General features: G+C 37.7%; 1 protein-coding gene across 11 annotated transcripts in view; it reads right to left on the reverse strand.

Annotated features, from left to right (window-relative positions):
* Positions 1-16,685, reverse strand: part of ATP11B (ATPase phospholipid transporting 11B (putative)) — a 65,848-nt gene that overhangs the window by 37,575 nt on the left and 11,588 nt on the right. For all 11 annotated transcript variants that reach the window (XR_005258033.1, XM_038146452.1, XM_038146455.1 and 8 more), the window contains exons 2-9: positions 12,982-13,098; positions 12,096-12,185; positions 9,250-9,330; positions 4,962-5,069; positions 4,687-4,815; positions 4,459-4,562; positions 3,204-3,251; positions 398-462 (exon numbers count right to left, since the gene is read on the reverse strand). Coding sequence is in view for 10 of the 11 variants with exons in the window: in XM_038146452.1 (XP_038002380.1) it covers positions 398-462; positions 3,204-3,251; positions 4,459-4,562; positions 4,687-4,815; positions 4,962-5,069; positions 9,250-9,330; positions 12,096-12,185; positions 12,982-13,098 (742 nt within the window). In the remaining variant the exon portion in view is untranslated. The remainder of the gene's footprint in view (positions 1-397; positions 463-3,203; positions 3,252-4,458; positions 4,563-4,686; positions 4,816-4,961; positions 5,070-9,249; positions 9,331-12,095; positions 12,186-12,981; positions 13,099-16,685) is intronic.

Genomic DNA, 16,685 nt, shown 5'->3' on the forward strand with positions numbered 1-16,685 from the left:
GTAGTAAAAGAGTACTACTGAAGTAATTTTAACACCTACTTTAACACTTCATTATTATGACTGTACTGCTCTTCAATATGTATTTTATGGAAATCAGCATGGTAAATCTCAGGAGAAAGCCTTCAACAATAGGTAACAGTAAGAACAGTCATTTATCCATTGAAGTTAAGTTATTCCTTTATCAAACCACTTCAAATATTTTCACAGAGCAGAGCTGGAACTTTATATCCTTAGAGGTTCTTCAGCATAACATCATTACTTTCATCTATAATCATATCCCCTCAGGAAACAGTCAGGAAGATTATTACAATTTCTTCAGTGCAAGTAGAATTAAAACACAGTTCATCAACATGCTTTCGGAAGAGAATACTCTTTAAATATTTAGATGTCTACAAACCAAATATTTCTTTAGTGTTTTTTAATCTTGCTCCACGAAGTAAGAGACTTTCAGGCCCAAGAGGTCTAAAAAGAAATAGACATATGAGCATGTGAACATCAGCTGTTCTGTATTCTGGAGAAGTACTGAAATCCAGTTTCCTATGCAAAGCTGTCCTATATCCCCTACAAATTCCCAAAGCAGCGACTCAACCAGTGATCTTACCCCTTTAACCACACCTCCCACACGTCTCCACAGAGCTCTCTGTTTCCTTTCATGTCTCCCTTGGTCACTGCCATGCTCCCCCACCACTGCTCCATATCCCATAACTACTGACTGAGCTAAATATTCCAAATGGCTGCTTCAGGGAGACCCACAAGGGTACCCACAAGGTACTTGGGAAGGAAGCAGGCAAGAAACTAGTGGAACTCACAGTGCACCCAGAGTGCTGGTTTAGGTTTGGCTAATTTACCAATCCTCTACCCCTCTGTCAGACTGAAATCATCTAGAAAGTTCAAAAGCTATTCATACCAAAGAAATAAACAATTAGAGAGATACCATGGCAGCATGCCATTTTTTTTTCCTAACACAGATGAAATTTCAGGAGGTAAAATAGATGTTTTTTTCCTCACATCTATCACAATACAGTAAAACACATTCATTTCTTTGGCTAAGTTCACCACAAGCAGTGCTGTGAAAATAAGGGTCTAGCTAGAAACAAGGTTAATATAAGGTTAGAACCATATGTTCTACTGCAGCAGCTGTATCATCTTTAGAAACTGCCAGCAGAGTTGGTTTGAAATTTAAAAAAAGATATTTTTTCCACTATTTCAAATCAAAGAAGAAATTTAACAACTGCAGTGGCCAGACTGACATATTAGGTAGAAACAGAAGAATTAGAAGTTCAGATGCTAAGTACTTTGCCATGCAAGCCCCTGGGTTTACCCTATTTTTCCTTTAGCTGTGCCACTTGCAGGTCATGATCACTATTAGATAAACAAAGCTCTTAAATTTGAAGTCCCTTTGAAAGTATAACCTGAAGTTACTCAAAAGAGCCAGAGCCAAAGCCACAAGCCACCTCCCACAGTCAAAAATTTAACTTACTGTTACTGCAAATGTAACAGTTACCATCACAAATACCATGTGTACCAATTATACAAACAGATTATGATGGATTCTTTAAATTAAACATACATATGTTAATATTTTAGGCTAGATTCAGACTTTAAGAGAAAATTTGAACTAAAAGCAACTAAATGCTTGAGCATTTAAAATTTTCATATAAGAAACATAATTTATATTTCTGGATTCAATTTTATAAAACCAGCCTGAGAAACCCAAAATACCAAACCTGAATCAGTGCAACACAGACCAGACAAGTTTATCTTAGACAGAAGATACAGCTCCACTCATAGTCAGAACTTGCAATTATTTTTTTCACCCACCTTTAAACCAGCTGTTTTACATTGTCAACTGAATTATTTTGATAAATTATCCCAATGCTGCACCTATCAAGCTTGGCAGGAATGAATTCTGAAAAGCTCTCAATGAAGTAGCAAAAGTGATCTTAGCTGAGTGGGTTTTGGGGGTGGCATGGGTGAGGCTTTTTGGTGAGGGTGATTCAGCCACAGAACTTGAGGCCAAGTGACCTGGCTGCTACACTTCCATATTGCAAAACCACTGAAAACTCCTTGATTCGCTCTGAACTCCATGTCACTCTCATCCAAAGTTGACAGATGTTTGCCAGCCTCAGACTGAGAGACATTCAGCTCCTCAGACTGAAGGCAGATATGACATGGAAAACAGTACTCTTTTAATATTCAAGTAGAAATTTCACTTTAAAAAAAGTGTAAGAGGTAACATTTTGCACATTAGAGGAGTGAAAGAACCATAGCAGATTTACCTGTTTGGGTAACAAATTTACACACAGCACTTATACTTTTGAGAAGAGGTGACAAAGTTTTTTGGAAAGCTGGACAACCAACAACTCTCAAGATAAAATAACTAAACTTGAATGGTAAATATTTCTGAAAATTTGGCAATTTCTTGTGAGTGATTTCTATGTCTTTATTTCAAACCATGATCCTTCTCACTCCTGACCTTCCTGTTTTCTCTTCTATCCTGTTGTGGTGGGGGCAATTGAATGAGCAGCTTTTTTTGATTGCCTCACTGGTAGCTGGGACCAACCCACAGCAATTGGAAATCTTTCCAGGAAGCAGAGATGGAAGTCTGTAAATGGCTTCACATCTTTATTTTTGTAATTGCAAGTTTCTTACTTGCTGTGACTGCACAAGGAAAGGTGGTGAGCCCATGATTATGTGCACACAGCTGTGTTGCCTGTAACAGATGTAAGCACTTATCTGCACAGTCCAGCTGTAGTTTGAAATAGATACTAAAAATTACAAATTCATAGCAGAGGCTTTGTTCAACCAGGAATTTCTATGGATTTCAACTGCAAAAACTCCTTCTCAGCGCCTCTGATGACAGGGGATCTGTTGTAGTACAGATACTACATCAGTGAAAATTGTTTCAGATTTTAATTAACAAATAACAACAAAGTTACCACCTGATTACCAGTGCCAAAAATTCACCTGCATCACAACAGCCAAGCTTTCCAGACCTCTTGTACTAAATCAGTAAAACTGGGTAGTAATGAACATTTTTCACTCATTTTTTTCTCATCTCCATATGAGGGATGGAGCTGCAGTTGACACTTCTAGTAAAAATACCTCCCCCTTTTCATACATTCAACAGTAACTCTTGTGATGGTCAAGATTTTAACCACCTCCACATGTTCTAAATAATTGTCTTATACAATTTTACTCACCGTACTATTTCTTCAGCTTGTTGACTTACAGTTATTCTTCCAACAAATCTATGAAAGATGGATATGTCTTAGAAGTATCTACATAAAGACTCAAAAATGTAAAAACCTTCTCTACATTTATAAAATAGTTATTAATAGTTCACAAGTAAAAAATAAATCAACTTTTATTAACAATCAAACTAAACCAATATGGCAAAACTGGCAGTAATTTTACAAGAGACATTTAGCAACAGAAACATTTATCCCTCATAGTAACAGGCAGTTGAGAAAGCTTATTAACTCTGATTAATTGCCACAAAAGATTATATTTCTATTAATTTAAAACAGACTGTGACTTCTTGATGATTCAGTAAGAAATAATTCCTCAACAAATCTAAGTTTGCACATTATCTATCAGAAAGAGAAACTTTTCATTTAATAAGGCAAATCTACAACACATTTATAAATCTGACACACACATATTTAGCATTACTCCAGCCACAAAAAAGGGACAAAAACTTCTATAGTGATTGTACCTTAATTCACTAAATATCAACTATATTAACATCTGCTCAAACTGAGTATCTTAGTTTCAAAATACCTAATATTTCTCAAAGATCTCAAAGCTTACTTAAGAACAGCTGCGATAATACACTTGGATTTTAAAAACTACTACTTCATAGCTACCATTTTCCATTATACAATTCAGAAGAAACTTAGATGGGAACACAACTTTGCTACCCATGATGCTGCTTTACAGAGTCTATGACCTTGCTTGCTGATGTTAAAGCACGCTCGGATATTCCTTTTTTAATCTAAGGTTTTGCTGCTGAAGAATGGAGCTCAAATCTTCTCTGAAGCATATGTGAAATAAGTATGAGCAACACATATCCTTAGAATAAGTCACTTCCACTTCAACATATCCTATATAATATTGAAATCTCCAGCAGAACCTTATGGAACTTTCTTCAAACTGATCAGACTGTAGGCCATTTAATTCTCTAAAATCTAGAAGCACATTTACTGATTAGAACTGAAATGTACATAATTAAATAAAAAAGATAAATACTATAATGCCTGGTTTACTACTCAAGAACTCAAAATCAACTTGTCTCTTGCAACTTTCAGTAAGTGCATATGTATAAACACAAGGTGATTATTAAAACCTGAACTTCAAGCAGATGTCTGAAGCTATTTTAATCCTAATCTGTAACATTCTGAGTATTAAACACCTCATTTTAATTTAATTTCAAAATATGTAATAATAAAGTGATACCTGTATAGATCTGCTTCTGGCTGCTGACATTCTATAACAGCTACCAGTTTGTCCAGGTTGGCAACAGACTGCAGCACTGCTGTTTCTGGGACTGCAACATGTGTCTGTAAAACAGTGCCCATTGGGTTACTACAGGACTACCAGGCAGCAGGGCAGGTATTTCAATAGGCTGAAGGAAAAATGGCACCACAAATTAACTACACTCTATTCCACAGAAGTAACCCAGACCTTAAGATTGGTCTCTCCATCCAAACTTGCAGTGGTAACGTGGCATGAACCATCCACTCGGTCAGATGACAGGAGCACCAGATCAACAGGGAAAGTCTCATCTTTGGCTACTCTGACAATGTCTCCCACCTAACAAAGTGAACATAGATCAGAAAGATACAAAGAGGTTTAAAGGGCAGAATTCATTTCAGCATTGTTACCAAACCACAATGATTAGCAATTAAACAGGAGTTTTAGCTGTATAATAGAAACAAAATGCTCAATTTGTCCTTTACCCGAATGTTTTTAGATCTGGTTTTCACAAGGCCACCACTTCGAACAACATAAACTGGAGCACCGTTGACTTCATTGTCTGCTTTATGTCGCAGCCAGTCCTCATAGCCCTGTGGAAAACACATAAAAATCTACTTTTTAAGTGAGAAAACTAAAAAACAGACTAAATTTAATCTACTAAGCAAGTGTGTTCAAACTACTTCCTGTATTGTCTGAATAGTTACTAACTCTCTTGAGTCTCTGCTCCAGCTGTTACTCAAAAACCTGTGAACCTCTTAATTTTGTCACTTTACACAAACATGTAAAGGCAAAGAAAGTAGCAGAAGTGGTGAAGAAACTTAACAGTCCCATGTTCTCTTAAAACAAACAGGCAGTGACATTTTCTGTGGATCAGATGACCAAGCACTCAATAAATCTTTGATCTAGATGGATTTATACACCACAAAACCGGGAACAGTCAGTCCTCAGGCTCCTTTGTGGATTCCTTTTCTTTTTTTTGGAAGTAACAGATTGAAATGACTTTCTCAAGTCATACCATGTAGCATTTCTTATAGTTACTGCCATAGCCCATGCATGAAATCTTAAGACTTAATTCTGTGTGACATGCTGTCGACATATCAGCTCTGTCCAGCAAGAGAAGATGACTGAGAATTATTGTTGAGTCCTAATGGGACAGTCTGCGGCAACTCAGCTTTTAATTGATAAACTAAACAGCTTTTCTTTACTTGATACTTCACACTTGTTTAGGCACCCTTTATCCCACGTACACACACGTGCAAACATTCAAGACCGTGAATCCAAGTATACTATTTCCCCCCTATTTTTCTGAAGTATGAATCCACTGCTTGTTTAATCTAACAGCACTAGATCATAATAACATATTAATCCCTAAGTCTAAGTACTGTTTGGAAAGCTCCACTAGTAAGCACAGGATATGGATCAATCATGCAGGAAGTTCAAATGTCTCTTACAGCCCGGCAAGACTCCTGCAACTAATCTGCAATAATAGAGACTTCCTAAAATGCTTTTCTGTACATATAAGAACTGCAAAAGAGTTAAAAACATTTCCTTGGAAGTCTGCAGACAGAAGAAGGCAGCTGTGTGAAACAGCAAGCATAATCCCAACTCATCCTACAAATATTATACGAATGCCATCATACAAGTACTGATGCAGACGCAATTTAGAGAGTTCTGGAGTTTGTAGAAAAAGTTATATGATGAATTTTGCATGTTAAAAGTAGTGTTGTAGTTCTACCTTCATACATCTCCACTGTTACTTGCACAAATGAATAAGGACAGCACAACTGCACTATCTGTGTTTAAAAAGAAAGATGAAGGAGAGGGGGAATGGGGAAAAGAAAGAGCTTCATATGCCAAATAGTTCAAAATCAATAATTAAGAAGTGTGCAGGAATAGCAGCCATACAGAGACATACTGGGACATCAGAATCCTGAAGACCCTAAGTATGACTCTTGAATCCTTCCTAAGCAGTATGAAAAAGCAAGAGTCAGTAGCTACAGCTCCTTGTTAAAGGTGACTGACAGAAGAAAACAAGGATTCAACAAACATCCAGTAACCTTGGGGCATTTGTCTCACAAACCTGAACAGCTGAGCAATGTGGGCATTTGGCAAAGAACTGAAATTTACCTTCTTTAGAAAGTACAGATTTCAGCGCTTTCTCCATCTGACACCTCCTGCCTCCAACACAAGGGTGACACCTCACACCAGGGAATTTTCAAGAGCCAACTTAGTGTGGTCAGTTCAAATTCCCCCCAAATTTACCTACTGTGGCATTTCTGAGAGGTCTTTATCCTCACTTGAAAACATTGGAAAAATACAGTGAAAAAGAAACATGCAAGAGGAATACAGGGAATGTTGCCTACTTGCAAGAAAATAAACTAAAGATTAAAATCCTTCAATTATATTATATTCTTAAGTCCTGCTTAAATAACTGCATCAATGTAAATGAGAAAAGATCTGCATTTTATACTACCAGGTTTTTCATTTTCAGTTTAGGTCTACAGGGAACCAAAACCTGCAAAGTAGTTGTTTATAATCTACCTGGTAGTCAAGTAGACATTTGTGCTCCTTCAGCTAAATACCTATGAACTTATTAAAATGCACCGTTTCTTAAAGTTCCCTGGGAAATACCTTTATTTTCTTGTATTTTCGTTTGGTTTTTTTAACTTTTTGTTTTGTTTTTATTTATTTGCTAACTTTGAACTCCTTGGAGGACTGCATAAAGATCTTCAGAGACATAAGGAGGAAGTGCTCTGGCTAACAAGACAGACAAAATGACACAGCATGAGCTGCATCACTTTGCAGTCTTGTATGTCCTTCTTCTGACCTAGGTGCAATTACACTTCCAAGTAGAAAAAGTTCTGTCTCCTTGGCTGAGAGTAAAATAAGGCTGAGTTCTGAGGTTTGCAAGAGGTGCCACATTCACCAGTCTTCACCAGTCTTCTGGAAGGCAGGGAACTTTTTCTATCCACTGCTATAATTCTCAAACCTTCATATGATTAATGCTTCTTTTTTCCCCCTTCATCTTTTGAGAGAATACTAAATTACAGTTTAACATTTATCCTGATGTAACTTTCTATAGAACCAGCACCCCACAGCTTTCACAAAGGGGTTCCTTCCTTAAGATCTGCTCCTATCACACTTCTAGTTTAGAGAAAACGGGAACTGATTTTGAGGCAATACTGGGGATTTTTCCCTTTGCACTCCAACAGATTTATCTTTCTCCCTCGTCTGAGGGCAGCCTGTTAGAAATAGCACAATTCATTGTCCCTTGAAGATAACAGCCTGTGGATATTGCTTGCTTCCTTAGCAGCAGGTAGGAGAAACACGAGAGTCCATTAGATCAGTTTAGGTGGTTCCAATAGTCCTTGCAGAGATATTGACACAGCCAGAAAATCTCTTGATGCCTCGCAAGTCATGAATGATTCGAAGCTTCCAGAAGGAATGACAGAATCTCTGTTCTTTGCAATTGATGATAAGGGAGTTAAATTTCCCAATATAAGATTGGACATCTAGAAGCAAGGTGGTGGTAAGATTATTTTGGACTATTTTAGACTTACACAAGTCCAAATTCTTTCTGGAAAAAATGATCTAATATTTATAACTCTGTTTCATAATCTCTTTTAGTTCACACAGTTTCATTATCCATTGCCTACATATGATTATAGCTTTTGAACATGTGATTTTTTTGGGGGTGATGGTAACAACTGCAATTGAATAGGATTAGGGCATTCTACATATACAAACTGCACAGCAACAAGATGAAATATTAGTCCAAATATTACTCCAGCTTTAAGAACCACTCTGTCCCAAACACCTTTCTATCTGCTTGAAAGCTAGAACTATTTTTACTTTTGCCCTATTTCTGGGTGGCTTTGGGTCTTTCTGGCACAGAAGGCAAATTGAAATTCTGGTTACAGCTCTGAACAGTCTCCTGCTTATTTTTCAGTTGTGAGGCTGCAGCTATTCCCGACAGCACTGTCAAATCCCTTGAAGAGGATAGTTCCTGAAAATTACCTCCCTGCAGAAGAGATTATAATTTTTATCCACATCACTTCTTTATTTATGAGCTTGTTTCTTTCTCCTCTTGCTTTAAGGGCATAAAGAAAACAGAAGACCTTTTTATATTTTTCTTTTCTTTTATTTTTAGACTCTGATTCCAGAGGCTCTAGGTCTCAATAGGATGTAATATGGTCCAGGAACAAGATTTCTATTACACTCAGAAGATAAGATTTCTCTTATTTTAAGTGCTATGAAACACTCCAAAATGTTTTATGTGACTGAAGAAGACCAGGGGCTTTTACCTGGTACAGAATCACAGTTAACACACATTTTATACCATAAAACATACCCCTTGGGGCAAAATTTGCCTTTTAACTACTGACAAACACACCCTTTCATCTGCCCAAGCTCCTTTCTCAGGGTGCGATGTGGGAGGACTGGTTCTAACAGGCAGCGAGGTGTGCCAAAGGAATAAATGAGGAGCTTTCAGAAAAGGTCTGATAACAAGTGACATGTAATGTTTAGACAAAAATGCTGCCTGACAGTCATCCACTGTCCATTTTAGGGTACTGCAGTGAGTCACTGAGTGCTTGACAACCAACCAAATGCTGAAGCTCAAGCATCTAACTAGAAGTATTCAACCCAAAACAGTTTCTAAAAATTACACCATTTTCATGTATTTTTAGTATCTAAGCACTATCCTGGTCAGACTCTGTTAAGTAACTTTACTTCAGTAGGACTTCATGCTGCCAGATTTTTCCCCTTTACCTGCTTTATGGCTGTCACAGTTATGACAAAGAATAATGGCAATCCACTGGTAATAGGACTGGTAGGGGTATCTATCATGAGCTAAAAGAAAAGAAAATATGAAAATTAGTCCAAATGTCATTTTTACATTTGTACTTTCAAAAAAAAGAAGAAAAAAAAAAGAAGCAAAATGACTACTTTCCAAACTCTTTATTATAACCTGTGAGTATTTTTACTGCATGTCCTGCAGAATTTCTCAAGCAAAACTCAGTTTCTGAATACTGAATAATACGTCAGTAATGATGCAAACAAATGTTTTAGTGCATAGAGCAGCCTTAGTCACATTCGTAAAGCATGTGACAATTTTAAGGATCCTTACCGAAAGGAAGTATTAATTTCATCCTAGAAAAATGAATTCAAAAGAATATTACAAAGGAAGGAAATCTACATTTCATGAAGCTCTTCCAACATTCTATATGATGTACTGCTTACCAGCAATGTAGAGTATAATATCATCCACTTTAGAAGTGAAAATAGAGTCAAGAACAGTCATTTCCAATGGTTTAGATATTAGAGAACACTTTTGTAAGACTGCACCTTTCTGGTTGCCCCAAGTTAACATGCGGTTTTTACAATTTGTGCAATTATTGCTGGCATGCCAAAAGTGCAGTGTACACAATAAGGTTCTGTATGTGGGGGGATGTTAGTGGTTCTCTTCTGCTGCAGGAAAAAATCAACATGGTCAAGTGCTGTAAAGGAAATATACACAAGAACTACTCAAAACCACGGACACTGATTTGATCCACTTTACCTGAGACTTATGGCATTGCTTTGGGAATCATTAAAGAAGAAAAAAAAGTCATACATGAAGTTTACTCTATCACTGGGGAAGGACCTCACAGAGAAAACAGATCATGACACTTTACAATGCACACAGGAGGTTTTTGGTTGGTTTTTTTAATTGAAACAATTTATAGAGCACAACAAAATTGAGACCTAGCCTGCAATACTGTCTGTTCTTTTACGGTAGCACTACAATTTCAGCTTGGCAGCATATTGACCAAGAAAAACCCTACCAAAAGCATCTGATTTTCAGCTGGATAGGGTTAATCATGGCATTTCTGAGAGTATACTCTCTCATTCTTTCTCAAGAGAGGCTCATATATGAAAATGAAGCAGGTTTTGTGATGGTGGAATTGTCACGTTGCATCAGGACACCGTGGTCTTCTGCCTGCCACGCAGCTGGACGCACAGCCATGACACACCTCGTGTCACCAAAATGCAGTCTGTCACCTTGTTTTGGGCATGCATATGTGTGGTGAACAACGTGGACTGGACTGTGCTGCAAGTTGAAATCACACAATGAGACCCCAGCTCTGTATCCCCAGTGGAAAAGGTGGTAATGACAGACACTGCATCTTGGCCACACGAGATTCACAGGACAGGGAAGGTACCATGGTGGTCAGCTTTAAAAGGCAGCTTATAAAAATATTAGATATTAATGAACTTCCAATAGGGATTTGAATAAAAACAGAATTCCATTCTAACAAATGAACAAAAATTACTTCACTTTTCTGCTGTTCTGCTTCCAAGAATGCTGAAGAGATAAATCTGCATTAAAAAGAAGTAAAAGCCATGCTGTCTGTGGTTACTTTAATAACATTTATGGTCCATCTTCAGCACATTCCCATCTTCCTCATGCTACAATATGTTAAACAGCATGAAACATTACAACAGGAATGCTACAGTCATTATTCTTAACAGGAAGATGTGATGGACAACACATTTTGTCAGCCTAAGTTAGAACTGTATGACTTTAGTCCAGCACAAGAATTTTCAGCCTAGGAATGTTCTTCTTTTTAAACGTGAAAGAACAAGATCAAGGAGGCAATGGATTAAAAGCTGCAGACCTGGCCCTGATACTGACACCTTACACAACCACAGACAAGTTTTAGGAACTCTTCACTATCCCTATTCTTTGTCAAATGAGGTGCCATCTTCTTCATATGCACACTCTAAATGTTGGTTAATCACTATGGAGGGCTGTACATGTTCAAATAACTCTATTTTATAATGAAAGAAAAGTTTGTACACTCCAAAATCTTGTCTCTGCCTCAGATATTAATTAGTCTTTCAAAAGTTACAATCTCTCCTCTAAACCCTTCTCCCACTTATCCTTCACCTACTAAGCCTGCAACAGCTCTACTGAATTCAGGTACATTACAGAGCTGGAGAGGCAATGATCATAGAAAATGTACACACTGTCCTAATCTACTCGTGGGTGTTCTTAATTAAAAGAAATACAATCGGCTACAAAAGCCACAGCAGTATTTCTGACATAAACTGTAACAGTAACAGCATTAACAAAGATCTTCAAAACTGGCAAACTATTGATTTTAACTGTAACATCTGAGTGTTCATTTTATCTGAACAAATTGAATTTGAGGCTCTTAGAATTATATCACAATAGTCTGTTGATTACAACCGCCTACAGTGAAAATATACAAACATTCAAACATCACCAACACCCACAAAAACAAGTAACATATCTGGAATTTCATTACTCCCTTAAGAGTTTTAAAGTTGTATTGGAGACAGACAGTTGAATCCCTGTGCTGACTGTGCAATGGACTTTGAAGCTGCACACTTAAATACACTAGCATTCATGAAGATAAAACCTAAGGATAACACTTACATTTGGGCATAATTATTTTTAAAGTTTTGTTCATGTTCTTTGCCTGGAGAAACTGGAAATGTATTCTTTTTATAGACAGAATATATAAGTAGAGAAGTTAAATTCATAAAACAAAAATCAGTGGCAAAATGTACAACAAAAATTGCAATTTCTTGAGTATTATTCAACTTACCTGAACCAAAAATATAATGAGAAAATAAAAGTTGGCTACTCTTCTGAACTGCTCAAATAAGTTTTTTGGAACAAAATTCCACACTGTATACTGAAGGAGAAAAAAGGAGAGAGAGATAAATAATTACAACACCATGCACAATTTTTCAGTGCAATTCAGTTCTGCTCCCATTGAACTCTCCTAATCTAAATGTTCTCACTCCCCAGGTCCCCTCCCCAGACCTTGCTGCTGCATCCAATTTTTGTTCACTTTTTTTTTTTTTCCTTCTGTTTTAAGTACAGCTAGCAGGGAAGCAGTGGTAGCAACTGCATTTCCTCTACAGGCCAAGTTTAAAATGCTTTCCTCCAACTGGGATAGGGGCAGCTGGAGTTATTTGGCTGCTTGTGTCCTGGGTAGGAGGAAAGAAATTAATTCCTGCAGCTGTAACATTCCCTCCAACACTACAGCAACGAGGCACATCCCCACCATCAGCTCTATTGATTTCAATCCAAGGACACACCGGGAGGGAATCCGCAACTGCAGTCCACTGCTGATTTATTTTATGCAGAGTACTGGCTTTCAATTTGGCTATTTTAAAAATCCTCATAACCAGCTTCATCCTGCCTTTTAAGTAGGTTTGGAAACATTGGATGAAAAACTACTTTTCTTCAGAAAGCCTGACCAACTTGCTTAATTGCTCTGTACTTGTGTTTTTAGGAAAGAAGGATGAGAGAATGAGACAAACTACACAAGAAGCAACTCAGCTTTTCCCTCAAAACAGTTCAGAGTTTGTTTCACTTTGAATATTGTATATGCACCACTAGACATAATACAGGCAAGCACATCTGCCACACAACTTCTTAAGCAACACATCAAGTGGTTTTGCCATGACGAATTGATTCCTTACCTTGGATGATATGATTCTGTTGTCTGCAAACTTCTGAGGAACGTAATGGCCATGCTGGGGAAAACGGTTTGCTATATAAATAGTTCTTGTGTCGCTTTGATGCGGTGGGTCAAAACCCTAGAACATAAAATAAAAAAAAAGAGGTAATCAAGGAAGTTGATTTTATTAACTGCTGTTTTGTAAAATTCTGTGGAAAAGGACATTCAGATACCAAGCAGCCGTTTTCAAAGAGCAAAGAAAATTACTGTATAAAATTGAAGTCTCCTGTGTCCAGACAATTTTCAAAAACTGTGGGGAAGAAAAAACCCAAAATCTTACTTTTGAGGCTGGGTACTCATTCTGAAAAAAAAAAGAAAGGAAAAAACCCTGTCTCAAGGCTAGAAAACACTTGCTACCATGCAAACTTGAAGCCCTGCAAAACTTAAAAAGGAAGAAACAGAAATAATTTACAAAACCTCACAGCTGTGCTCACAACAACACTAATAAAACAGATTATTGAGAAAAATAAAAGGTCAAAACATACAAGCTCTACTACTATGCTGTGGTAACTGGATTTTGAAAAGATTCTCATCAGAGAAAAGGCAAATGCATATGCATCTGACCAGACAGCACTATTTTTCCTAACAATTTCTATATCCAAGAACTAATATTTTGTCTCATTTCAAATGTGATTTCCTGTCATTACCACCAATTCATACATGAATGGTGCAACAGTGAGAGCAAACCCATGGGGAAAAAAAAGGAAAAAGCATACTCAGCAGTACTTATCAATAATTTCCTGCCAAAACAGATGATCTGAGCGAGGTCCCTGGGAATCAAAGCCCTGTTGCAGGTCTAATGGTCAGTGTTTTCATCATCTGCTTCTTCAAGAGAAGTGGAACAAAAGTGTTAAATCTGCAGATGATACCACCCTGGGACTGCAAGAACACCAAGTAAGAGAAAATTCTTGACCAACCAGATGCACGGAACACAAAGATCCAGCACAAAGAAAGTGCATCCAGAGAAAGAGAAAAAAGCCCGTAAAGGAATTTTGAAGAAAAATGTCAAAGGCTATAATAGATCACAGGCTAGACATGAGTCATCCACGTCACCCCACTGAGAAAAAGGCCTTCAGTGCAGAGGAGGCTGGAGGAGGAGTGGGAGCCACAGCTGAAGCACTGTGAACCAACTGGACAGCACCCAGAGGAGTGCAACATGAGCCCCAAGAGATCCTGAAAACATGACATATAACGCAAGGCTGAACAATCTCAAAAGCAAAGAGCAAACAAATTAGAGTCATTTAGCCTGGAGGAGAGGAAACTTGGGATATCCTAGTAAATCTCCTGATACACAGAAGACTGTTCCATTGAGAAAATGGGTGCTTTGAAGGCCGAAGAAGAAGAGAAGTAAGCAGGCTTAAGCTGCAGGTAAGAAAACTTAAGTCTGGGTATTGGAAAGCAAACAAATTCCTTTGTTGTGGAAAGGAATAATTAAATACCAAAACAAGTCATGAGGAAAGGTTGCAATGTCTGTAACACAAGGGCTTATATCTAGGTCATTCAAGTCTATGTTTAATTGAGCCTTTCCTGGGGCTACATGACTCACCAGAACCCTTCCTAGCAATAATGTTCTGACCCAAAGAAGCAGGTGATGGCAGAAGACAACCAAACAGTAATAATTCAGATAACAGGCTAAGAAAACTACTAAAGAAAAAAGCAAAAAGCTTTTAGGCATGAAATAAACTAGTGAAATTAAATTTGGAACTGCCGTCTGCAAAGTGGTGAATTTCAGCATCACACACATTCCTAATCTTAGAACCAACTTGCAGAGTTTACACAATCTCCTTCTTCTTTGATGCCAAGTGCAAGGACAACTGGTGGTGTCCTTTGCTAGAAAGGGCATTATCAATTCCACCACTGCAGGTGAGGAAACTGCATTTGCAGTTGTTTTGCTCCACTTGTGAATGAGGCTCAGAGCTTTATCCATGTCAAATAAAAAGTGACACTTCACAGAACTCCAGAAGATACCTCTGTACAAGTTAACTACAGAAGATGAACAGTGAGCACAACGACTGACATAAAAAATGGCTGGTATAACCAAACATTATTTTTCTCTAATCCATGAATATCTCTAACACAGGTCATTAGGTATGTTCACATTCAGGATGGTGTCATTTTAAAGTAAAGGAATAATTAAAAAAATCCTCTCAAACGCAGAAATGTTTGTGTTTGGCATCATTACTACAGAAACATTCTGCTTTAGAAAGAAAGAGGTCCAGAATAATGAAGGGAAAAAGAAAGGAAGGGGGATTTTTCAAAGAGATTTGAAGGAGAATAAACTTTAGATGACAAGCAGTGAAAGGCTGGTCTAGTCACATGCTCCAAGGTAAAAACTTGTTTAAAGATAAGAGTGGAACAGGGAGACAAAAAGTAGATACGGGAAAGGATGGAAAAAAATACACAGGATACCAAAAGCAAAATGCAAGGAAGTGTTCACAGCTTTAGGAAAAGAAATACAAGCATTAAAGGAAGATGAAAAAAAATGTACCTGTTAACTGCTGACACAAAACTTAAAGAGTGTTTGTAGCAGAAGCATTTTGGATATCTGACATTAGTGACACAGTATTTCTAAATCAATCCAGAAGATGCCACAAATAAAAGTGTTTTTCAAGCAAGAAAAAAGGCACTTAATTAGTAAGACTTCGTGCACAGCTCTCTTCTACATCTCAGAAAATGTCTGGCACTCACAAAATGCCAGACATCCTCACTTTGGAAAGTCAGACTCTACAGCCTGGAAAAATTCCACTCTAAATCAAACAGATGTAAAGCAAGGAAAAAAACACAAAGAGCAGAGAAAACAAGTTGCAGTCTTCTTTCTGACAGTGATAAATGCTAACCTGCATGCCACTTGCTGAACGCTATTAAAAGATAAATCAAAGATTACTGACTGACTAGAATATCACTGAATTTTTTATATGCCCTTTTTAGGCCACTATCTGAGCACCTGAAGGTTGATGAGTATGATGACATTTTATGATGAAGAGTAAAGACCTCTGTACAACTCCAGTCTCACTACACAAGCACTTCTATCAGAATGACTACCTCTGCTGAAGCAGGCTCAGGTGATTAAAAGCATGAACTTTACTTTCCAAATAAATCAGAATCTCGGGCCATACAAGTTTACAGGTGCAGTTGTGGAGCTAAAACAGCTTAAATTTGCAGTCTATAGAGATTTAATTCTGTTTTGTTGACATTTGCCACAGAGAAGGCACAGAAGCTGTGCAGTCAGCAGATCACAGTGCACATGCAAGGCAGGCTGGGGACAAAAACCCCTCAGTTGTCAGAGCTGTGGCTGGAAAAGGACACATCCCTGACAACCTCAGTGACTTGGCTGTAGTCACAGCAGGAAGTGAGTTTCAGAGCTGGGAACAAAACCCAGATTTCCTCAGTTTTACGACTATAACTACTAAAGATCACTTGAAATTAGCCAACAACCCTGACATCTCATAATTAGCTGATGAGACCACAACTACGCAGATCTTCAGAGAAATTTTCATTACACATCTTTCCACGGAAAATTCTGCACAGGCACTGAACTTCATTGTTCAAGAGCTGAAATGTCTTTAACTCTTCTCTAACTATGGGACTGGTCACAGAGCCTGCTCCCGACACTAAACTGACTCGTAGACCACATTTCTGCCCAGCAAGGGATTTTCCACAGTGACT

Source organism: Motacilla alba, chromosome 9 (genome assembly GCF_015832195.1).
Source record: "Motacilla alba alba isolate MOTALB_02 chromosome 9, Motacilla_alba_V1.0_pri, whole genome shotgun sequence".
Taxonomy (NCBI): domain Eukaryota; kingdom Metazoa; phylum Chordata; class Aves; order Passeriformes; family Motacillidae; genus Motacilla; species Motacilla alba.